General features: G+C 40.6%; 1 protein-coding gene across 2 annotated transcripts in view; it reads right to left on the bottom strand.

The window, feature by feature from the left end:
- Cog3 (component of oligomeric golgi complex 3) overlaps window positions 1-21,938 on the bottom strand; it is a 53,481-nt gene extending 31,543 nt beyond the window's left edge. The window contains exons 1-11 of one of the 2 annotated variants that reach the window (XM_031362779.1): window positions 21,615-21,938; window positions 13,501-13,647; window positions 12,762-12,823; window positions 11,476-11,641; window positions 10,799-10,873; window positions 9,681-9,773; window positions 8,650-8,775; window positions 7,479-7,559; window positions 2,915-2,958; window positions 1,803-1,929; window positions 875-966 (exon numbers count right to left, since the gene is read on the bottom strand). In XM_031362779.1, coding sequence (XP_031218639.1) covers window positions 875-966; window positions 1,803-1,929; window positions 2,915-2,958; window positions 7,479-7,559; window positions 8,650-8,775; window positions 9,681-9,773; window positions 10,799-10,873; window positions 11,476-11,641; window positions 12,762-12,823; window positions 13,501-13,647; window positions 21,615-21,788 — 1,187 coding nt within the window. In that variant the 5' untranslated portion in view covers window positions 21,789-21,938. Of the gene's footprint in view, window positions 1-874; window positions 967-1,802; window positions 1,930-2,914; window positions 2,959-7,478; window positions 7,560-8,649; window positions 8,776-9,680; window positions 9,774-10,798; window positions 10,874-11,475; window positions 11,642-12,761; window positions 12,824-13,500; window positions 13,648-21,177; window positions 21,576-21,614 lie in introns of those variants that run through there. The other variant, XM_031362780.1, reaches the window with a different exon arrangement.
- Between the last annotated feature and the right edge of the window lie 3,691 nt (window positions 21,939-25,629).

Below are 25,629 nucleotides of genomic sequence, written 5' to 3' on the forward strand. Positions count from 1 at the left end.
AAAAACCAAAAAAAAAAAAAAAACTCAAGTACTTTGGGCCTATACCAAGTATTCTGAGAAATTTTAAGCATTTGAAGAGACAAAATCGGGTGTCTATGTTCTTCAGACTGCTAACAGTACCCTTCTACGTAAGTATTTCAGTGAGGAATCACCAACCAAAATCAGAAATACATTTTTCTCTTCCTCAATATGAGTCATAACCTTAGGATCTTTGTGAGACAAAAATAACCAACATGGGAGAATCAAGTGACTAACAATGGACCTGAAAATCATTTTTAAAAAACGATTACCAGGAGCTGGAGAGATGGCTCAGAGGTTAAGAGCACTGCTTGCTCTTGCAGAGGTCCTGAGTTCAATTCCCAGCAAACACATGGTGGCTCACAACCATCTGTAATGGGAACCGATGCCCTCTTCTGGTCTGTCCTAAGATAGCTACAGTGTACTTATCATATATATAAGATAAATAAATAAAATCTTTAAAAAAAAAAAAACAATTATCAAAAGATATGTATATTTGTAAGTACTGTTCATCAGTTAGCCACACAGAATTTCTAAACTAGAAGGAGCTACTATACTTGGTGTGGATAAAGGCTCCATATCCCAGGATCCCAGGGCTTAGTTCTTAGACTTCCTTTTTTCATCCCAGAATGTCTCCAAATGTTACTACAAAAAATATGAAAGCATGCTTGCCTTTCACTATAGACATAAAAAAAAAAATCACAATCCACAATATTCTATTTCCAAATACAACAAAGTTCAAACACTGAAGTTAACTGTAGAATGTATTAAAATGTATATATCTACAATATATTGTTCTGTTATTGCCAACAGCAAACTAAATCTTATCCACAGAGCTATTCCATGCATCACTTACTCTAATTTTGATGTTGGCTTTGTAAAAAATTCATTGTAAAGTTGGTGCTCATCTTGGCAGACATGGACCATAAAGGCACAGCCACTGCGAACCTGCAATAACAAACACATCCCATGTACCAACACGCAAATTCCAGCTCCTAGAAAATAAAGCTATACTTTGCTTGCAAAGAGATTATACACATATATTCATAAACAACTGGAAAACAGAAAATGGGTGATTCTCAATGGATTACTGCAAAATAGGACCCAATTTTTCATTTCTTACTGTTGTGTTTACTAAACTCTTGATAATAAACATGATTTTCTAGATAAAAGGGGATACTTTAAAAAAAGAACTTTTATGTATTTTTCTAAAGTATGAATTAAAGTCACACTAAACAAAAGGCCATTTCTGCATCAAAAACTAAGCTGAGGCATGGTGGCCCAAACATGTAATCCCAGGAATCAGAAGAAGGCTGAGGTGGTATAATTGAAGGCCAACCTAGGTTGCACAGTGAGACCCCTATCTTAAACCAAAATAAGAAACAAAGAAAAAAATACACAAAAATTACATTTTTAACATAAATCCACTAACTCTGAAATTTCACCTTTCAAAGAAAGTTCGAAGATGTATTCAAAGAAGAATACATACTTACAAATCTTCATATTTTAAAAAAAAAAGTGAGACTATTTTACAAAGCTGAAGGACTAAAAATGTCCAGTCTGTAAACGATGCTGATTTGGGAAGCAGAACACTATCATCTTGCTGAGTCTGAAATGACTTACTTTCCCCACAAAGCTGTATGCTACAGAAATAAGATGAGAGAGAGGCGACTGCTAGCATCGAGAGCACCGGCAGACTTGGTTGGACAAGAGTGCAGATAATAAGGTGAACCCCTATATCTCAAATAGCAAAGCGATGGACTTGTCTACCAGCAGGCACTCACCAAGGCACAATGGTCTCTGTTGTTTTGGCTGGTTAACTCCGTGACGGTGTAGGCAATACTTGGGCCCAAAAGAAGCTCCCGCTGATCAAGGTAACACTGGTGGATATCACTGAGCAGGTGCTGGTATCTGATGGAAGGCAAATAGAGAACAAGAGAAGAAATACTGTATGACTCCTCCTCTCCGGTGTGGAGGCTGGATCTACACATACACACACAGACATGAAAGGAGAGAGGGCCAGCTGGGGAAAGGAGAGGACTACTAATGAACAGATAGAGAGGAAGGGTATGGGAAAGGAGTAAGGTCAAAGTACATGAACTGGCAAAATTAAAAAATATCTTTATGAGCCTATCACTACAGACAGTGAATATACAATACTGTCAACTAGAAAAAAAATAGTAAGACTGGAGTATACATTGTATAAATTTTTATTTGAAATGCAAAAATTAAATCTAATCTTAAACTCCTGAATAGGTTGCCAGGCTTAATGGCAGTCTCTCATTTGCTCACATTAAAAATACTCAGGAGGGCTGGAGAGATGGCTCAGCAGTTAAGAACACTGACTGCTGTTCCAGAGGTCCTGAGTTCAATTCCTAGACACTACATAGTGGCTCACAACCATTTGTAATGGGATCCGATGCCCTCTTCTAGTGTGTGTCTGAAGACAGCTGCAGTGTACTCATATAAATAAAAAATAAATAAATCTTAAAAAAAAAAACAGCCAGGCGGTGGTGGTGCACGCCTTTAATCCCAGCACTTGGGAGGCAGAGGCAGGTGGATTTCTGAGTTCGAGGCCAGCCTGGTCTACACAGTGAATTCCAGGACAGAGAAACCCTGTCTCAAAAAACCAAAAAAACAAAAAACAAAAACAAAAAAAAAACAAACACTCAAGAATATAGACCCAGGTCAGAAACCACAATGAAGTGATACAAAAGCCTGAATTCTCTTCACCAGAGAACTCACACCTGCCTGACCACTATGACCATGATAACCGTGCTAAGTCACGCCTGAGACTGCTCTCCACACAGACAGGGAGGGAGGCAGCTGCTCAGAAACGGCCACGAGCAAAAACTTGAGAAGGGCAGGATGAGAAGACAAGCTGCAGAGTACTCACTCGGGTATCTTTTCAGATCGCTGCTCTATTTGTTCAATTAGAGTCTGTGAAAGAAAGAAAGACACATTATATGTCCACCTGTGTTAACTGTACTTTCCATTGCTTTCTGGTTATATTAGTATCCCTCACTTAAGTAACTGTGAAAAAGTTAAAAATCATAAAAATGGCATATAAGAAGCAATCATGCTCAATACCACAGTATATATTTTTCAGGGTTTTTATATCCAACTGGCACATTTTCTTTCCTTCTTGCTTTTTTTTCTTTAGTTTTCTTTATATGTTTGAGTGCTTTGCCTACATGTGTATCTGTGCACACAAGTCCCAGTGCCCATGGAGGTCACAAGAGGGCACTGGACCCAGAGACTGGAGTTAGAACAGTTGTGAGACCATGTGGGTGATGGGAATCAAACCTGGGACCTCTGGAAGAACATCCAGTGTTCTTACCCAATGAACTATCTCTTCAGCCTCATATTTTCTTCTTAATCAAAGCTGGAATTGTACTCGATATTTAGCTCTATAATCTGATGAATAAATGTTTTAACAACATTTAATAAATATTTTTCTATCATTAAACACTTTAATAATAGAACACAGGGGGAAAAGGGCACAGAAAATCTTATATACCACCTGGTACCTACTAAATATTCAAAAAAACTATTGTAAACAGTATTTAAAACATTACATAAAGCTGGTTATGGTGGCATATGCCTATAATCCCAGTACTTGGGAAGATGAAACAAAAGAAGCATTGGGGAACTGCCAGGCAGTTCCCTGCATCATTGAGGTCAATGATGAGTTTGAAGCCACCCTGGACTACATATATGGCAGTATCCTATCTCAAACAGAAGTAGCAACAAAAGTTAAATAAATGAATGTAACATCATATGAAATGGCTATTATCCTGTGGGTAGATGTACTCAAAAATCAACTGTCTGTCCAGCATTTGTTCCCAAAGACTCATCGCCACTCATTCATTCTGCTGCCAAGCAGGTGCTCTGCTCCATCAGAGCCCAGGCAGGAAGGCTCACTTCTCTGAGATTCCATAAAGCAAACTATATCATGACTATCTAATCTTTTCTCTTGTTTTCTTTTTCCCCAAAGTTGTATTTATTTTTATGTGTATGGGTGTTTTGCCTATGTGTATGTCTGTGTACTATGTGTCTGAAGGAGCAACAAGAAAGTATCAGATCCCCTGGTACTGGAGTTACACATTCTTGATTAACTGCTGCTAAGAACTGGACCTGGGCACTCTGGAACAGCAGCTGATAACTGAGCCTCCTCTCTAGCTCCCGAGTAACTCCTCTGTAAGCACCACTTTGTGGGCACTTCAATACACTGAGTCAAAGAAAGATATACTTTATATGGTTTTGATCTGTCCTGTTAAAAATATTTTTTGGAAAGGAATTCATCTACACCCCTATCAGCTGAAACCTCAAAACACTATTATACCTTAATTTGAAATTTCTGAAACAAACAAACAAACAAACAAACAAAACCTTAGGTGGCATGCATTCCCCATATTCTTTAAATTATCTGGTCATTTTAGATATGCATCTTTTTTTTTTAACCATTTTTTTTCTTCTAGATTTTTCAGAATATACAGTAAATCAATTGTGGTCTATTGGGACCACACTGGACAACAGAACAATTGAACTCACTCTTTTTTTGTTTTAATTTATTTATGTGAGTCACCATCACTGTCTTCAGACACACCAGAAGAGGTCATCAGATCCCATTACTTTATATGTAAGTACACTGTAGCTGTCTTCAGACGCACCAGTAAAGGGTGTCAGATCTCATTTACGGATGGTTGTGAGCCACCATGTGGTTGCTGGGATTTGAACTCAGGACCTCAGGAAGAACAGTCAGTGCTCAACTGACTGACTGAGCCATCTCTCCAGCTCAATATGCATTTTTCTTAACAGAAATTCCAGTTTCTACTTTTGTTTTCCAATTTAAGAATTAAAATTCTTAATTTTTATATCCTTAATCTTATAACCTGGTCATCAAATAATTTTTATCTGTATTTTGGGCATCTACTTACTAATTAGATATTTATTAGAGCACTTATAATGTATTCTGATAATATTATAAGATAAAAAGGTTAGTTTTTAATCTAGATACTTAACAAATTTTCCCCATACATGTAGAAAACTCTAGATCTTTCTTTTTACCTAATGTTCTAACTACTAGGATTTTTCATGTCAGTGAATTTTTAAATCAACAACACTACATTTTCTAAAATTTTGTTCTGTCTTGCTGATATAAAGAAATCTTTCGCAGGGTGGTGGTGGCACATGCCTTTGATCCCAGCACTTGGGAGGCAGAGGCAGGCGGATTTCTGAGTTCAAGGCCAACCTGGTCTACAGAGTGAGTTCCAGGACAGCCAGGGCTACACAGAGAAACCCTGTCTCAGAAAAAAAAAAAAAGAAAGAAAGAAAGAAAGAAAGAAAGGAAGAAAGAGAGAAAGAAAGAAAGAAAGAAAGAAAGAAAGAAAGAAAGAAAGAAAGAAAGAAAGAAAGAAAGAAAGAAAGAAATCTTTCTTTGGAGCTGTAGAAACAGTTCAGCAGTTAGGAGCCCTGGATGTTCCTGTAGAGGACACAGGTTCAATTCCCAGCATCCATGTGGCAGCTTTTACAACTATCTGCTCTAGGGGAGCCATGGCACCAGGCATGTATGTGGTGCACACGCAGTGCAAATATATAAGCATGAAGGCAAAACACCTATGCATATCTTAAATATATCTTAAAAAAAAAAAGAAACTTCTTGTAATTTTAGCTAACAGTACATTCCAACCAATAAACTACACTGAAAAGAACATTCCAAACATAACTCTCTCTAGCCAGGGCCAGGACAGCTTTACCATCTTTCTAATCCTCGTGGTGTGGGGGTGTTTCTGTCATGTTATTCACCCCATATTCCCATTGAGGCCACTGCTAGCTAAGTAGTTTATGCCTTCTATCATAAAATAAACGCAACTCCACCATGTACACTAACTGGTTATTAAAGAAGTTGTAAAGCCACTGATGATTGGGCAATCACTTTATAGTCACCCACCATTCTAAGTCCTCTTTACATCATTTCCTTTTGAATCTAATATTCAATATTGGCTTTCAGCTAACAGACAAAAGAAACCAATCAGGCACAATCCAAAACTCCCATCAACCTCTTCCTCAGTCTCCTACACAAACCAAGTATCTTCCATCCGAAAAACAAAATCATTCTCCTTTAACTGGCTGACTTTCAAGGAAGAACATGAAGTCCTGTCAATGAAAGTATAACATTCCTTCTAGTCACAAAAAGAACTTACATGTGCAAGCACCAGTAAACTCTCTCAACTAGTATAACATATACAAAGCCTGGTTTCTGACCATTCCTCTCCACTTGTAATTTACTCAGGATAGATATGCTGACCATTCCCATTCCTTAAATTCCAGACACTCTCAGGAAGGAGGGCACAAACCTGCCCTCACACCATCTTTACCAGAGCCTGTCCAGCTCCTACGCCTCTTGCTTGTTGAGGGTTCCTCCTCCCTACTTCTGGATTTCTCTTTACTGTAACCCAGTTCTTTTAAGTGTAATCTCTGAGATGGTAATCTAACCAAAGCCTTCTCCGCCTTCAGATCAATCGCTTGTTTTCAACTTTTCATGAACCAGTCTGCCGTGCAGCACACCTTGTCACTTCTCCTTTCTGTTCCCATCAGACTCTAGTAACACCCTAAACAGCAGTTACAATAAATCACAGTAAATCCCCTCAAATGCATGTCCTTATCTCTCTAAAAACCTTCCCTGTAAAACAACCTCAAGCCCACTATAAACTGGAGCCTGATTTCTTTTTACATCTGTTTAGTGAGTGTGCTGAGTGGTTTTCTGTCGACTTGACACAAGCTAAAGTCACCCGAAAGGAGGGAACCTCAACTGAGAAAATCCTAAGACCAGGTTGTAGGCAAGCCTGTAGGACATTTTCCTAACTAGTGATTGATGGAGAAGGACCCAGCCATTAGGGGTGGTGTCACCCTTAGACCGGTAGTCCTGAGTTCTCTAAGAAAGCAAGCTGAACAAGCCATGGGGAGCAAACCAATAAGCATACTCCTCCATGGCTTGTATATTAGCTCCCACTTCCAGGTTCCTGTCCTGACTTCCTTTGATGAACAGTGATGTGGGAGTGTAAGCCAAATAAACCCTCTCCTCTTCAAATTGCTTTTGTCATGGTGTTTCATCATAACAATAGTAACCCTAAGACACACATGTGTGAATGTGCGGTGTGTGTATTTGTGTGTGTATGTGTGTGAGTGATCTGTGTGCATACATCCTGCAGGTTGTTGGTCCTGTCCTTCACCAGGGATTGAACTCAGGCCATCAGGCTTGGCAGCAAGGCCATCTCTTCACCACCACCTCCCCATATCACAGGAAAGGTGAACTTTCCTGCTCTCGAGACTTGAAATGCCTTCCTTTCCCTCAAGTTCATTTCCTGGGATAGGTGAAAGAGTAAGACACAGGAGGGCCTCCAAAGGACTGGCTGAAATTTTTCCTAACAACATTCAGTATGTGCCAACAGACTTACTCTGACTTTAGGGGCAGCAGCTCGAAATTTCACATAAAATAGTGTGAAGGCATTGTCTGCATTAGGGACTGATGAGGGGTCCTGAAGAAACATGGGGAAGAAAGATATTAGCAAACACATCATCATTCAGAAAAGGAACACAAACCACTTCATCCATCTACTGCTTGGCCTCCATACCTAACAAAGCTTAGAGAAGAAAATCTCTAAAAGAAGTTATATATGTTAATATTATTATAGCTATCATCTAACTAATGGTGCTATCATCTTCCCTGTAGAGTTAAAATCTATCCTGTGTTACTTGAATTTTGGCAGTAAATACAACTAAATTCAGACTTAAACTGTTACTTACTAGTATAGGACACTGGACAAGTCTCTAGCATCTCCAACACTCGGTGCACGTCCTTGGAGACTAAGTTTTACATTTCCTTCACTGCTTCCCTCTGCAGAGGTAGAGACTGAGTTCCAGGGCCTGGCACACTCTAGACACTGCTCTACCTCTACATACATCGAAGCCTTGTCTTTAGCTTTGTTTTGTCTTACTTTACCATGTAACAGGCCTCACTGAGTTAGTTATACAGACTTGGCCTTGAACTACTTATCCTCCTGCCTCCGTCTCCCAAGCAGCGTGGGTCATAGGTCTGTCCAACTGAAAAATGAGCTTAAGAAATAAATGCAAGCCGGGCAGTGGTGATGCACACCTTTAATCCCAGCACTTGAGTTCGAGACCAGCCTGGTCTACAGAGTGAGTTCCAGGACAGCCAGGGCCACACAGAGAAACCGTATCAAAAAAACAAAAAAAAGAACCCAACACTAGTTGATAAAGTGTAGATGAAATGCAAGCTGTTTCTTACCTGAAACATTCTTTTTAGTTTTTTCATAAAAATATTGGCACAAAATAAATCAAAAATAGTGAGTAACTTTAAATGGTGGATAATTAAAAGAATTTTCCTCATTTTAATTTTTCCTCCTTTGCCAGGGGTTGAAAGCAGACTTTTACTACCAGGCAAGGGCTCTACCAGCTAAGCTATATAGGATATAGCCATACTTTTCTATTACAAAACCTACAGCATAGATTCTTACTTAATTATACAGTATTAGTTCAGATAAAGATTGTGGAAGGCAAATAAATCAAAAATAAAAACCAAGCTGACATTTGGATCAATTAACTCACCCTTTTTAGTAACTGATTTGTGAGAGTCTGCAGTGTGTTCACAGTATACGTTTTCATGAGGTGCAAAGCTTTAGAAAGACATTGTTTAAACTTCAGTAAGTATACAGGATAATCTTTAAAATTAGGCTGTAAAACAAGGAAATTTACAAAAGAATTAATATTAACAATTAGCAAACTGCCAATGACAACCAAGTGTTCTCTATGTAACGCAATACATGAAGTTCTGTAGATCACTAGCTCCAGGAAGAAGACTACTTAAGTGAATGATGTGGATCACAGCAGGGCTCAGTCACCATCTGCACTTACAAGCAGTTAGACATTAGTGCCCCACAAGCTAGGTTAGTGCTAAGACCCTACTAGAGACAAAACTAAAACAGTAGGATGTCCTCGGGGGTCAAGAGGGATAAAACAAAAGGATCCAAGGACCCAAGCAATCTATTTCCAAGAGTATCTTGCACATCCATAAATGAACACTGGAAATGTCACATCCTTTTAAGTAGGATAAGGCTGAATCAGTGAGGGCCTTCTCCACTCCAGGAATTCTCAGAAGCTAAAAGTACTGTGTATACCACAAAGAACAGCAACAAAAAATGCACTTGTTTTCTTCAGCATGTTACAGACATGTAATTATCCCTCAGTATTCATACAGCACTAGTTCTAAGAACCCAGAGGATTCTTAGAGGATAAGAGAGTACTCAGCTACCTTAAATAAAATGATGCAGAAGGTTTATATACCAGATACAGCCTCCCTTACACAGTTACTTATGAGACTAACATATAAACACCATGGGACAGCTATTATGCTGTACCATTCAAGGAATAATGAAAAGAAGGAAAATAGGCTGTACACATTTAGTATAAACAAAAGGTAATTTTTGATCCTTCCAATACACAACTTGTCAAATTCACACAGGAGAAACTTATACAGAGAGAGCTGACTATATTTTTCCCAATAGGAAAAAAATGATTATATAGCCTAAGAGATATAGTAGAAATATTAATATTTTTTAAAACATAAAAATATGACTTACATGAGATGAAATATATGTTATACAATCATCTAGCTTGGCCAACATAGGGATAAATCCTTCACTATTCACAGACAACGTAGGGGAATTCAATTTCTTCAAGTAGAAGGAAAAGGAACAATCAATTAACAGCAACAAAAAAAGTAAACATTGAAAATTATCAACTAGAATATAACATAATTTTAAATATAATAGTGTACTTTCAGGCTAATAAACAGCCTTGAACGATTGCTGAAATATCCTCAACTGTGAACCATGTATAATGATCGAGTTAGTGACAACCTAGTAAAAAATAAATAAGCAAGCAGAAAAGAGCCCCACAGAGGGTTTTTGCTATGCTGCTGTGCAATGCTTAAACTGAATTCTACATCACGGACCCAGTGTCCCACTTTCTATCACTTCACAACAATATGCCTGCATTTGGTCATGGACCACATTCTCATGGTTAAAGGATTAACTAGCAGTCACAGCGCTTGCAGGCAGGCTCATGGGACCCTGGGTTCAATTTCCAGGAAAAAAAAAGCCAAATTTTACTAGCCATTTATTCTTTCTTGATACTAAGGTGATTTGCCAATGAAACAATTCACACAGCATCCCATGTCTAAATGTCTGCCAGCTTTACTTTTATATCTTTAATGTTAGACTATAATAATTACAATTATTTTAATAACTTAATAATATGATTTACAAATAATTATAACTAACTTACAAGTCAGAAACATAGAAATATAATTTACTCAGAAGCCCTAATTATCTGCTTTATAGGGACTATATGGTTCTTCAAACTGAACATGAGAATTGGCTTAAAAATGTGTGGACAGGATTATAGAAATTCAACATAGCAATATTTAAAGGTGGACAGTTATTGTCCTAATTTTCACAGCTTATAGGGAAAATGCTAGAACAGGTGATCAACAAGTGATCCAATCTCAATAATACAATTTAAGAAATCCTATTTGAATCACATAGGGAAATTGAAAACTGATAATGGTATATCCACTACTTAAATCAGAAACTACATCACTGACCAACTATTAAGTTCAAGTATCACTTTATATGCTTGAAGATTACTACAAAGGGAAATATAAAATAAGATATCACTAACTTTACAAAGCACTTACTGTGTTAATTGTCTCCAACTCATTAAAATAAGACAGCTTCTGTTGGATGTGCTCAGCAAGGTCAGCAAGCTCCGACTCACATTGTAAAGAGAAAAATCAATTAATATAAAAATACATGAAATCAGTACTCTAATGTCAAAATTACTTTGAATAGATTTATATTTGACATTTAAGTTTAAATCAGGTATAACTTCGGAATCATGCTCAAGAATTTCTGCACACATCAACAAGAAGACTATAATTAGTATTATGTGGTCTTTTATAAAATAGGTGTCTTTTAAAATTAAGTATCTTTTTTAAAAATTCACAAAAAAATAGAGAAAATTCTGAACTACAGTAACTTCAATGCTCTCTCTGCACTCACAAATTTAAGCACAACCTCCTCAGGCAGATGCAAAGGCCCACCCTTAGTGCAATCACTCTGCTGATCTGAAAATGTCAGTAGTAAAGGACAGAACAAAGTAGCCAGTTCACTCTGTAGCTGCACCTAGTAGATCAAAACAAGTAAGTCTGCCTCTGGCTCTGCCCCCTTTACAGCAATCTGCATGTTTAGCACAGTCTCATACAGAGCAACCTTCATGATTTACTCAGAGAAGTTAAGAGAACTAAAGTTAAATAGCATTCATCACTAATGAGTTAATCACTGACCCTCTCTCTCTTCCCTGATTCCCAATTACCTGTTCTTTTAGGAGCTGTTCACAGGCTTCATGAAGTGTTCCTGTCTTATTGGACACAAAAAGATACTGTTTCTGCAATGACTCCAGATGCTGAAGAGCATTGTTCACATCATTCAGTATAGCATCACACTGTTCCTGAAACCCAGACAAGTAATCCCTCATCTGTCTAGAAAACAGAACCAAGAGGGGATTGACAATAATATTTTCCCCTAATAAGCATAATCAATAAACAATAAGGTCTCATCTTTTTCCAAAAGCATTAATATCAGGTGGAAAATCTGACCCACTGTTGTAAATGTGTAACACTCAGAACCACAGTGAAGCTAGCCCATACACTGTTTCAGTGTTGAAGAAGATGAACGCTGACAACACAAGCAACAAAACGAACTCATTCGCCTTGGAGCCACAACCTGGTTTCTTCCATGTAAGTCAATAAATCACTGATGTTAACTTGCAAAGATGGGACACTAGGACATCCCACAGCAGCAAGGGAGGTCACTCCTTCAGATTACTGCTACCTCCAAAGGCCATATGATGTGAAAAGAATTTTGGATTGGGGACTAGAAGACGCTGGTCCAAACTGCCGTTCTATCTAAGCCCAAATGACAATGGCAACTAATGTGTCCAAGCCTCAGTCTGGCTTGTAAATGGAGGTAAAATTTGTAAAATGGGGATGGTAACATTTCTTGATGATTGGCTATGGATAAAGGGGGATTGTACATCCCTAACACACTACCTAGCAGAACACACAGCCTAGCAGTAATAGCCATGAATATACCAAATATAGTGGTACACACCTTCACTCCCACCATTTTGGAGGCAGAGACAGTGAAATCTCTGTGAGTTCAAAGCCAGCCTGTCTATATAAGTGAGTTACAAGACAGCCAGGGCTACAGAGTGAGACTCTATCTTGAAAAAACACAAACAAAACAACAACAAAGGCCGTAAATAAATGATAACTGAACACGAATGCAGAACACATAATCTAAACTCAGAGAGAACCCACCTGTGGTCCTCCCTCCCCTGCTTGCAGCATACACTAGCATGCTCAGTCTAAATGGCCGTCATTAAGGTCTTCCTCCCATGAATGCTTCTCCTGAACAACAAATACCTCAAAGAACTCCCACACAACTCTTGATCCACGTCCCTTCTCTAAAATCATTTATAATCCCAATCCTCACCCTGGCTAGTCTTAAGGAAAATCTGACTGTTAAGTTGTTTTGGTAACTTGAGATGACTATGCTGTAAAAATCAGGATATCCAACAAATAAAGGACCCACACATACCTATATTTAGTTCCTTCATCCTGATCCATCTGAGTTTGCAGCTTTGCAAACCATGAGAAAAACTGGAAAGCAAAGAGTATTATTCTGTCAACCAAACTAAAATGAATAAATGGAAATTAAATACATGGGAGAGTACAAGTTAAGGGGAAGGCGTTACCTAACTGAATTTTATTTCTAGGGCTCAGCCATTAATAATTAGCTTTGAGCTTTGATAATTATTTAGCATCTATATGCCGGGAAAAGCAAAGGATATGAAAAGCACTGGTCATTTCCAGAGTCAAGTAAAGAACAGTATTAAAGACACATATAAAAAATACATGTTTTTTCTTAAGAAACTAGTACCTGGCCCAGCAGTGGTGGAACATGCCTTTAATCCCAGCACATGGGAGGCAGAGACAGGCGGATTTCTGAGTTTGAGGCCAGCCTGGTCTACAGAGTGAGTTCCAGGACAGCCAAGGCTATGCAGAGAAACCCTGTCTCAAAAAACCAAAAAAAAAAAAAAAAAACCACTCAAAACTAACACAAAACCAAAACTGTTCTACAAAGACCTGATGCTAGTGCCCATGAGGGTGTCTAACCTTTGACATGATATTATGTTGTCATCTGCAAGTGTTAGGCTATGTTCATTGACACCTAGGATACACGTAGCACCGGTGCAAGTGAGTTATGCCTCTTGTTTTAGCTTGTCTTGAGACAACTAGAATAACCCAATGTCCCCAGAAAAGATGGTACCATTTACCTGCTGTGCAGTCTCAATTCTCTCTTCTTCCATTCCCAAGGAAGTGAAGCCCTTTAAGAGGATGTCTTCTGTAGACTCAGGCACTACAGCAGTCAGCTCGATGGGCAGCGACTGGGATGCTAAGCTGCATACATCTTCAATTGGGAGCTTGAGAAAGAAAGCCACAAGATATTTAACTTCAGCTCTCTTAAGTCAATGTAATTGTTTCTATCTTGTTTTGAAAAAGAATGGAGTATTTCCTTTAAATTCTCTGATATCAGATAATTTTGCCAGGCAGTGTTAGCATCCACTTTAATCCCAGCACACAGGAGGCAGAGGCAGGCAGATCTCTGTGAGTTCGAGGCAGGCCAGCTTGCTTGGTCTACAGAACAAGTTCCAAGACAGCCAAAGTTACACAGAGAAACCCTGTCTTGAAAAAAACAAAACAAAAGAAAGAAAATGTCACACAATACTAACATTCTCTACTAGGCCTCTCCAGGATAGATGCTGCTCTCGAGATGTAAAGAGGATGCCAATGTTCCTCAGTAGCAAGGTCTTATTGTTGAGTCAGCTTCCTAAGAGTGAGGGTGAATCTATGTAGAACCACACACATTTTCTCACTTGAACCTCTCTAAACTACCATAGACAAAAGGAAAACCTCTGTGCTGTTGCAACTAGTGTGTTCTCTGAAGAATCTAACACAAAGGCCTGCCCAACCAACAGAATTAACAAGTCACAATCATTAGCCAACAAATTGCCTCTTCCTACCACCCCCATCCATGGTATACCTCACCTCCACTGACTTATTATGAGATTCAACAACAGAGAAGAGACTAGGAAGAATCTCTTGAGTTTCGAACCCCAGGAATGAGGCTTCCCTGGAACACCAATACAGCATTCTCACTCCCCACTGCTAACAACACTTTGACTCTGGTATTAATTTACCTGAAGCCCCATACCAGACAAGGTGTTTTTAGACCTAAAAGAAACTGGAAGCAGATGACAGGGTAAGCAACAGGGACTACTATTAAGATCAGATCTAGTTTTAAGCTCATAGCATTTAAAGTGTTCCAACTAAGACACAACTTAGGAAATTGTTTTCAGGAAACTGTTTTCATCTTTCTGAATGCAGGCGTTCCATCTGAAGACAGGGCTTCTCTAAAGATCAAGTAAGCCAGATGCACAAATACCCGCTACTAAACTAAAAGAAAGTTTTTAATATGGGAAGGCTACATCTGTGTTCACATGGGCCTATACTCACATGAAAACACACTACAGTACAGCCTGGTTTAAAGCCTCTTGCTGATGTACAAGCTGGTGGCATTGAGGAAATGAATGATTCTACTCCTCAATTTCTTCTCTTATCACATACAGATCCAGTGGCCATACCAAGACTACTGTGAGGAGCAAAGAAAAAAAGGATTGGCTAGATCAAGTGCTAGCAAACAACAACCAATAGCAAACACGATCAGGAAGGTCCTTGTACACAAATGAGTCAGACTAGCTATCCAGGAGGCTCCTAAAGAAATGCAAATGTCTTCTCAGGATGTCACAATGCATACAAACCCTTGCTGAAAAGTAGCATAAGGCTGGGCAGTGGCAGCGCACGCCTTTAATCCCAGCACTTGGGAGGCAGAGGCAAGCGAATTTCTGAGTTCGAGGCCAGCCTGCTCACAGAATGAGTTCCAGGACAGCCAGGGCTACACAGAGTAACCCTGTCTCGAAAAACCAAAAAAAGAAAAAAAAGAAAAAAAGAAAAAAGAAAAGTAGCATAAGCCCTGATAGAAAACTATTGTGGTCTAGCAAAAATTAAGGTTCACAAACTCCATGAAATCTATCTTGAGTCTGAAGTGTCATCAGCAGCTGTGTGCTGTCATTAGGATTATGAAGACAGAACTGTAACGGAGATAAACAACACCTGCTCCTTCACCTGCACCATAGAGCCACCCCCATTAACCAACGAGGAGCTGTCTCCATAAAGGATGTCGAACACATACCCTATGACAACACAGCATGCAGAACACTTAACATAAGGCCTGCTACATAGTAAATAATCAAGTTGGGCTACTGACATTAGAAGTACTTTTCATTATCCCTCTTAATAGCGACCATAGTTCTTTACTACTTCTATTTAGGAGCAACAACAGACTAAATGTAGTGGTCTGAATTTACACTGCATGTTGAGAACAGAATAGTCACTAAGCTGCCTCCACAGTACCATGTTAGTAGTACAAGTCAGTCCTGCAGCGATAGATCAGTTACAGTAGGTAAGATGTAAAGGGAAGGAATTACTGCATCCAGCTCAGATTCACAAACATCCCAGTAAACATGCAGCACACATGAATAAAGACACCAAAATGCATGTTGCTTGCACACCAACATACAATTTACAAAGGCACAAGTATTCTTTGAATTCTTTTATTACATTTATTTATCATCTGTGTGTGACCTCCCATGCATGTCAGAGAACAACTTAAGAAGTCAGCTCTCTCCTTCCACCAGGTGGGTCCCACAGATGAACTCAGGTTTAAACAGCTTAATCACAAAGACTCTCTTACTCACTGAGCCATCCTGCCAGCAAGCCTAAGTAATCTTAAATACAATCAGAGTTCAGACTGCAGGATAACGGTTCGAATTAAAGCCCAGGGGAAAGGCTGAAGAGATGGCTCGGGTTACAAGCACTTGTTGCCCTTGCAGAGGATCCGGCTTCCATTCCCCGTGCCTACAAGGCAGTGCACAGCTAGTCATAATTCCAATTCCAGGTGATCTGATACCTTTTTTCTGGCCTCTGTGAGCACAAACATGGAACAGATACATACATGCAGGCAAAGCACTCATACACATAAAATAAATCAAACCAGGGAAAGATGGGCACTTCCAGGGATAGTGGAGTAACTGGCTCCCATGTAGGAGGAGGACAAGAGAATGGCTAACCAAGCACTGAGGCCTAACAGGCAATGGAAGCACCTGGAGGCCTCTGACTTAGGAAGCATTCACACCCTGTACCCGCTCACAGGTCCTCCACTAGCTAGTCAGAGAAAGCACGTGAACAAGGTGGTACAGATCCATAAGATGACTGGTTGTTACTACATGGAAAAACAAAGCACAAAGCCCCGCCCAGACCCTTCTCCCCAGTGAACAAACACCTTGGGAGTGGTTAGCAAATTCTGTCAGTCATCCAATACAACATCCCATTATAGCCGGAAAAGGGGAAAAGAAAAAAGCTTCCACCCTGGACAACAGACAAAAAAAAAAAAAAGCCACATACAGGATCCAGAACATCAGAGTCTCCTGCGCTAATGAAGAGACAGACACAATGGCAAAGGCCCTGCCGAAGACTGAGGCTGGACCTGACAACACAAAACTCCCAACTATTTTAGACTATCAAAATTCAAAATATTTAGATCTTGCCAGGCAGTGGTGGTGCATGCCTTTAATCCCAGCACTTGGGAGGCAGAAAGAGGCGGATTTCTGAGTTCAAGACCAGCCTGGTCTACAGAGTGAGTTCCAGGACAGCCAGGGCTATACAGAGAAACCCTGTCTCAAAAAACCAAAAAAATTTAAAAAAATAAATAAAAAAGATATATATTTAGATCTTGTTTAGTTGTTAAGTCTTTACATTTTTAAAAAAATGTACAATACATTAATTAACTACCATTTCAAATGAATCCAAGGAGGTCACAGACATGTGCTCAGTTTACTGTAAACAAAAACAAGACCAAAAAAACTTATTTTCTAAGTTACTTTACCAGATAAAACTCAGGACCGGTGAAAAACTGCTCAAGATGTTCCAGACACATTCTATAATCTAATCACAAATAAGCATGACCAGGTAACATCATATTTATGCAAGAGCATTCAATCTGATTACTTCAACCACAGATATTAATTAATTTTCAATCATAAGACCCTTAATTATGGGGCTGGAGAAATGGCTCAGCAGTTAAGAATGGCAGTTCGGTTCCCAGCACCCATCCAAGGTAGTTCAGACACCTGTAACTCAAGCTCTAGAGACTCCAGGGACTCCAGGGACTCCAAAGCACTCAGCTGGCCTGTGTCGGCATTTGTCTCATGCACAACACACACACACATATACATACATACATACATACAATTAAAAATAAAATCTACAGCTGGGCAGGTGGTACACATCTTTTTTTTGTATCTGTTGATTTTTTTCTTTTTCTTTCTTTTCTTTTAATTACTTATTTGTATGTGTATGAGTACACTGTAGCTGCACAGATGGCTGTGACTCTGGCCCCGCTCGCCCCGGCCCCACTCGCTCCAGTGTAATACACTGTAGTTGTCTTCAGAAGACGGTGTCAGATCTCATTATACGTGGTTGTAAGCCACCACGTGGTTGCTGGGAATTGAACTCAGGACCTTCGGAAGAGCAGTCAGTGCTCTTACCTGCTGAGCCATCTCACCAGCCCAGTGGTACACATCTTTAATCCCAGCACTCAGGAGGTAGAGGCAGGCAGATTTCTATGTTCCAGGACAACCAGAAATAGACAGAGAAACCCTGTCTTGAAAAACAAAAAAGAATTAAAAATAAATAAAAATAAAATCTAAAAAAACAAAACAAAAAAAAATAAACTTTAAATATCAGAAACAGGAGGGTCCCTGGTCCCTTTCTTTTACTAACAAGAAACCATTTTCTCAAATCAAAAAAAGAAAAGAAAAAAACAAGCTGGGCAGTGGTGGCTCATGCCTTTAATCCCAGCACTTGGGAGGCAGAGACAAGCGGATTTCTGAGTTCAAGGCCAGCCTGGTGAGTTCCAGGACAGCCAGGGCTACACAGAGAAACCCTGTCTCAAAAAAAAAAAAGTATCTTAAAAAATAAAATAGCTCACTTTTAACAGCATAAGAGAAAAATTTTCTCAATGGGTACCTATGTCCCACTAAGTTCTTTTCACAAAATAGCTGAACTAGAGTGGCCAGTCAAAAGGGGGTGTGGCAGTGTCCCCAGTTTGCCACTTTTGACTTCTCATTCTGAAAAGAGATAACTCAATCAGAGCCTCCCTCAATGAGTGCCTTGGCTTCAGGACAGAGCAGGCACACCATCACACAGACAAGAGCACACACTTAGGTTGACATGTTGGAAAGCTACAACTTACACCAACGGACATACTAAAAAATAATTACAATAAACCACATAGCACTACCTCACCAGCTTAACCTGTCCAGGAAAAGGCAAATGTCCCTTCTTCTCCTTTTTTTAGAAGCCTTTTTTTAGAAGATCCTGAACTGGAGAAAATGACTTTAGAATCAATCTGATCAATCCATGCCCCAATTGAACCGACAACACTTTCTCTGATTAGCTAGAGCATATCCTTGAGGCTGGAGTCTCAGAACCTTCCAAGGCACCAAGACTTATCTTCAGTCTTAGTGACACCTATACTAGCTCAAGATTCTAATCTATTCTTTTAAAACATTCATTGTTTGAAAGAGATCACATGAATAATGCAATGTTAGCAAGAAGCATGCAATGGGTCCCTTATGCACACCAGTGCCTTTACTTTTCACAACTCCTTGTGAGATAAACCTTTATTTTATAACTAGGAAAATGGAAGTACACAGAAGTTAATTATCATCTTGTAAGTCACATACCTACAAGAAACAACAGTTATGGCAGTAAATTACAAATAAATTTCAAAGTAAATTATTCTAGCACTGGTCTACAGAGTGAGCTCCATGTCAGCCAGGGCTACACAGAAAAACCGTCTTGAAAAACCAAAAACAAACAAGCAAACAAACAAACGAGAACTACTTAGCAGGAAAAAAAAGATCCTTGCTGCTATAAAAAAAATTGCCTTGACTACAAGAAACCAGTCTATTGAAAATTCTTTTATCTAATACAATATATATAACTCCTTTTTTAAAAAAAGCAATATTACAAGATAAAATTTTTATTAGACTTATCCATTTTATATGTGAGTGCTTTGCCTGCATGTATGTATTTGCACCACATTCATGTTTAGTGCCCAGAGGTCAAGCAGAGAACTGGAGTATATTGTAAGCTACCAGGAAAGTGCTAGGAATTGAACCTGGATCCTCTGCAAGAGCAGTAGGTGCTTTTAACCACAGGGCCATCTCTCCAGCCCCAGGAGTGCTTTTTTTGTAGAAGTGAGAAAGCTGCTTTCTAAAGACATCTTTATGATGTTCACTGAGCTTGTGTTGCAGCTGAACACAACTAGATCACCAAATCATCCCAGTTCCAACACATTATGGAATAATTCATTTTATGAAAACACGAAGCACTGCAGAGAAGTCTGTGGAAATATGCTAGTGAGATAAATTAAAGCTGATGCACACCTTTCTCAACAGTAACGTTAAAAGCATGGAATGAACAAGGGTAAATGGAGTCCTGAGACACCCATCATTCACAGATCACTTCAGTACAGGGAAAGGAGAGAAGTGAGGGCACCCCTCTGAGAGCCCCACGTTGGCGTGCACAGGCTCTCTCCTCCTAATCATGAGACCTCCCAAACACCTGGACTTCTTAAGTACATCCTCTCCTATAGGACCTTGCTCTGCTTTTTCTTCCAGCTACACCATTATGGACCCAGCCTTCCCGAGGCTGGCCGAGGCTGGCTTCACGTTCCCATGTCAGCTCTCATGCTAGGCTGTTATTTTCTTTACAAGGCCTTCCTTGTCACTTTTAGGTCTGCCCTTACTTTTAGGCCTCCCATAAAAAGGCATGTCTCATCTATTCTAGTCCCACAACCCAACTTTATTTCCTATTTATGTTTCTATCCCTAATTCCTACCCCAGTGTAGGCATGTGGCAATGCACATTAAATGACAACATGGACTAATGGTAAGCACTGCTGCATAAATCAGGAAGGATCGTGTAAACCAGTAAGATGCCTTTTTACTTTCAACCCTCTCCATACTCAATAACCATGAAAACTCAGTTCATAACACTGGGCAATAAAAGTTTCTTGTAGTGTATGTCTCACTCCCCTGGTTCTAGGATAGCTGCTTCAATAATGGGGCTCAAAAATTATAAACAGACTGGGACACACATAAACCAGTTTCTGGGCTAAGGATGTAAATCTCTGGTAGAGCATTTACCCAACAACGGCAAGATCCGTAGTTTAGTCCCCAGCAAAACACACACACACACACACACACACACACACACACACACAAACTCACACCACACCCACTTATAATCCAGAACATAAAACATAGCCAGATCAAACTTCCCACTTGCTCCCTCGTTTACTTAGGTCTATTTCCTGTATGATATCCTGGAGGTGGGCAGAGAAACACACCCAAGAACACCTATTTTTTTACGGTACTGCACACAAAGGTGCAGAGAACGCTTCTAATCACACCTCTAAAGTGTGAGTGCAGAGGTGAAGATGCCAAATTCAATCTGCATCTGGATAGGATTCCAAATTGTATAGAAATCAATGCTTCCAAAATAACCCAAAATTTGAACTCAAAATCAGAAGACCCTGTGAAACAAACAATGCAAAAACAAACAAACAAACAAAAAAAAAACAGCACTCTGCCCAGTATAAGTACACTGAATCACCCTAACAGTAACATCCATACTGTCCCACTGGTACTGGAAAAATGCTGACACTAAAACCCAAAGAGCTACTTAATAACTGAGTCAACTTGTAAAAATAATTCTTTTTTTATTGCTTTGCTATAGGTTAAATAAATCTTATCTTCCATAACCTACACCAGGAGTTCACAGCTTGGTGTGTGATGAATGAAACTGTTTCTTGGGACCAGTTCTGATCCCCTCTAAGTGCCCCTCTCCCCCGGAGGAAGAAGCAAGCCCGATGACTCCGGGATGCAGTTGACACAGACTAGCTGGACTCCGGAGCACAGCACCTCAGGCTCATGGGAAGCAGGGCTACGCTGACACGGGGACACCAGGAGCAAGAAGCCCGGAGTAAGGCTCAGACCAACCGTCCCACGCCGCTGGGGGAGGGCTACGCCCTCGCGTGGACCGCCACGCACCCGGGCAGGGCCAGCCGGGGTCGCTGGCAGTGCGAGGCTGACAGCGGGGCACACACAGGCCCCTCCCGCCGAGTCGGCCACGGTGGCTCGGGAGAACTGGCCAGATCCCCGTACAGGGCAGGAGGCCGGGCGCAACTCACGCGCTCGCCTCACCTCGGCGGGCACCGGCAGGTTCTCCACGGCCGCCTTTAGCTCCAGCACCGAGTCCGTCTGCCTGTCTGTCAGCGGCGCCATCGAATCGGGTCTCCGATCCCAGAGAGACAGCTTCTCGCGGGCGTCCCGCTCGGCTGCCGCCTCCGGCAGCAGCAGCAGCGCCGCCTCCGCCATCCCCGCCGCCCTGGGCCCCTCGGCAGCGCAGAACCGGAGCCCGACAGCCAGAGCCGGCAACTTCCGGGAGGACCGGGGCTTCCAGCGCCGCAGCCGCGGCGGGGCGGGCCCGAGCGCCCTCACCCCGGAAACGCTTACCCGGCGTGGGGGCGGGACCGAGGCCAGAACAGACGTGGCTTTCGACGGAGGACAAACACTTCCGGTTGGGATGTACCTCCAAGATAAAGGGTAGGAGACACGAATGGGCGGAAATAAGCTTGCCCCTACCGGAAGCCTCTCTTTCAACCTCAATAACTTTATTGTAATGTGTTGTTCAGGTTTGGTTTGGTTTTAACAAGTTGTTAAGTCATCCAACGGATAGGGGAATTGATGAACTCCAAAGATCTACTTGTCTTCTGTCAGATGGGTTATGGGTGCTTTCCGTGTTGACATAGCAACCAAAGAGCACAAAGTTTTCAAACATACAACTTCCCTGTTAGAAAACTAATTTGTGGAAACACAAATTCAAAGACACATATCAGGCCTCGTTAATATCAAAAAACTGGGGGAAGAAAACCTAAATGTCCAACATTGAAGAACTGGGTCAATAACTGTCCATCCAAACATGAAACTGCAAAAATTATTTTGCCATTTAAATCATGATATGCATTTGAACACCTAAACAAATGATATTAGATCAAATCTAAATAATTGAATAAATATACTTTGTAAGTATATAGATTGAATATATACTAATGTAAACAAATATTGGGTAAATAAGTGAAAAAGAGACAACTTTCTTACCAAGAATTAAAAAAAAAATGTAGTCATCATTGGAACATCCCAGTAATTGTAACGGGTAAGGTAAAAGGGTAGATAGTTCCAGAAGAAACAGCAATTTGCATAGTTCCAGATAATCTCCAAAAGATATTTACCAATAAAAAGAAGGAAGCCAGGAATGATGATACAGTCCTGAAAGCCCAGTACTTGGAAGGTTGAGGAAGATTGGGATATATTCAAGGCCAACTCGGGGTGACAGCAAGACCTTGCCTGAAAAAGTGGGGATGGAAGGAATAACAATGGACAGTAGCAGACACAGCCTTGACCATGTGATCCAACTCAACATCTCTTCATTGGAAATTCCTGGCTTGATGGTTTGAGAGCATCATACATTACAAAACATCTAAACCTAAATCTAGTCATGAAAAAAAAAATCACAAACAGACATCCTACAAAACACTGAGCAATATTCTTCAAAAAGGTCAGGGTAGAGAGATGGCTCAGGGGCTAAGGGAACCTGCTGATCTTTCAGAAGACTCCAGTTCAATTCCCAGCCCCCACAATATGCAGCTCATTGCCACCTGAAACTTCAGTTCTAGGAGATCCAACCCCCTCTTCTGGCCTCTCTGGGTACTCACATATATGTGGCACACACAAACACGCACATAAATAAAATTTTAAAATAAAAAGCCAATCTTAAAAAAAAAGGCAATCTTTTTAAAAAAAAAAAAAGATGTATTTATTTTATGTATGTGAGTACACTGTAGCTATCTTCAGACACACCAGAAGAGGGCATCAGATCCCATTACAGATGGTTGTGAGCCACGATGTAGTTGCTGGGAATTGAATTCAGGACCTCTGCAAGAGCAAGCAGTGCTCTTAACCTCTGAGCCATCTTTCCAGCCCCCAAAAGCCAATGTTTAAAAGAGTATCAAATGTGACCTCCCCCAGGCTGATTCAGACCTGGCCTTGCCACAAGCAGTCAGCCCACCTAGGGTAAGGCTTCATGACTTAAACAAAGCCCTCTTCTTTGAGTCACCTCTCTGTCTCTCTCCAAGTTCCTGCTAAAAGCTACACCCTGCTGAATTGCTTCGCCTGCCTTCAAGACTGAGCATCAAGATACTAATTTGGACACAGGATGCTGGCAGACTGAGGGAGGGTTTTGCCTGTCTGCTTGATTCGCAGTTTCATAATACACTTTGGACTGTGAGCAGAAACCATGACTTAGTCCCATTTTTTTTTCCTCTCACCATCTGATTCCCTTAACTTCCCCCCAGGCTCCTTCCTCTCTTCCAGAGACCCCATTGGTGTGTAGCTGCTGGTGGCTGCAACAATCAAAGTACTAAAAAGCAAGGAATGACCAAGGAGCTCCTACATAGTGAAGACTAATGAATAATGACTTCTCATTGCAATGTAGTATCTTGGATTGATTCCTAGAACAGAAGAAAGAATAATTGTGATTAAACTATAGAATAAAATATAGAATTGTAAGATTCAGAGAGCCAAGTCTTACGTCCAGGATGTTGTATCACTCACAAAGACACAGAGACAGAGATCGCTGCAATCAGCAAGAGGTTTTAATGATCCAGTCAGTATACTGGGGTCGTCCAGCAGTCAGGCAAAGGCAACCCCGAGGAACAAAAGCACACACTTTTTACACCCTTCCAGAACATAGGTTTACATCATGAGTTGGTTATCTCTCATTGGTGAAGCTCATTGTTCTTTGTTTCCATTGACCTTTGTACCCCAGGTGAGGAGGAGATACCTGTTGCATGTAGAAGGGGTTGGGGTAGAGCCACCCCCTACTGGGGACGTTTCCTGGAGCTGGGCATTACTCCCCCCAATTTGGGCATCTCCTGGGGATGGATGTTTGTTCAGTAAACCCTTGTGAAGCTCTTTGTCTTTAGGCTTAATGGACATTCCTAGCTCCTTGGTATTTTTATGAGGTGTCCCTATTTCCTCAATTCTTACAGAATTTTAATAAAAGTTTGTAATTTAGGCAATGGTGGTATTGTGCCAATGTTAAATTACCAACTTTGATTGTACATGGTTAGATAAGATTATAACATTAGGAAAAGTGAATGTAAGACACCTGAACTCTTTATACAATTTCTGGAGCCTTTCTGAAGTCTAAATTTATCTCAAGAGAGCTAAGTATGGCAGCTCATGTTTGCAATATATCAGCAGGGAGGCTGAGACAAAGGGATTTCTATAGCTTGAAGGCTGAGGCAGGAGGATTGGAGGCCAGCATGGGCCACAAAAAAGAGAGACTGTTGTCAAAAAGAATGCATCTCAAAATAAGAATTAAAAATTTAATGATATAATAAAAATGGTTCGAGCTGGGCACATGCCTTTAATTCCAGCACTCAGGAGGCAAAGGTAAGTGGATCTCCTGAGTTCAAGGCCAGCCTGGTCTACAGAGCGAGTTCCAGGACAGTCAGGGCTATAAGGAGAAACCCTATCTTAAAAAGCCAAAGAGGAGGAGAAGGAGGGGGTAGGGAGGAGAAAGAAGAAAGGAAGGGAGGGAGGGAGAAGGAAAGAAGGAAGCCAGGCAGGCTGGTTCTTTTTTGATAAAATGATTGTAATACAGTTAAGAAAAATGAAACAACATATGATCCTATTAGCCAAACTGGCAGACCCCACCCCCTTCCATCTCCCCTCTATTCTCTTTTCTTTTTTTGAGTTACCTTTGTGGTAATAGTGTGTTAACCTTCAAATTGCTATAACTAATAACAGGGATAAACATCTTATAAAGAGCATGCCAAGCTACTCTCTGAGTTACTCAGCCCAGCTTCAGAACACTCTTCCGAAGCACTGAATGGACAGCCCAGCCCACTGTGCTCAGCACCATTATGTGGCATGTGGTTCTGGAGTATATAAGAAAGCTAGCTAGGGGGCTTGCAAGATAGCTTAGTGGGTAAGAGCACTGACTGCTCTTCCCAAGGCCCTGAGTTCAAATCCCAGCAACGACATGGTGGCTCACAACCACCCGTTATGAGATCTGATGCCTTCTTCTGGTGTGTCTGAAGACAGCAACAGTGTACATATTTATAATAATAAAATAAATCTTTGGGCCAGAGTG

The sequence above is a fragment of the Mastomys coucha genome, unplaced genomic scaffold, assembly GCF_008632895.1.
Source record: "Mastomys coucha isolate ucsf_1 unplaced genomic scaffold, UCSF_Mcou_1 pScaffold9, whole genome shotgun sequence".
In the NCBI taxonomy this organism is placed as follows: domain Eukaryota; kingdom Metazoa; phylum Chordata; class Mammalia; order Rodentia; family Muridae; genus Mastomys; species Mastomys coucha.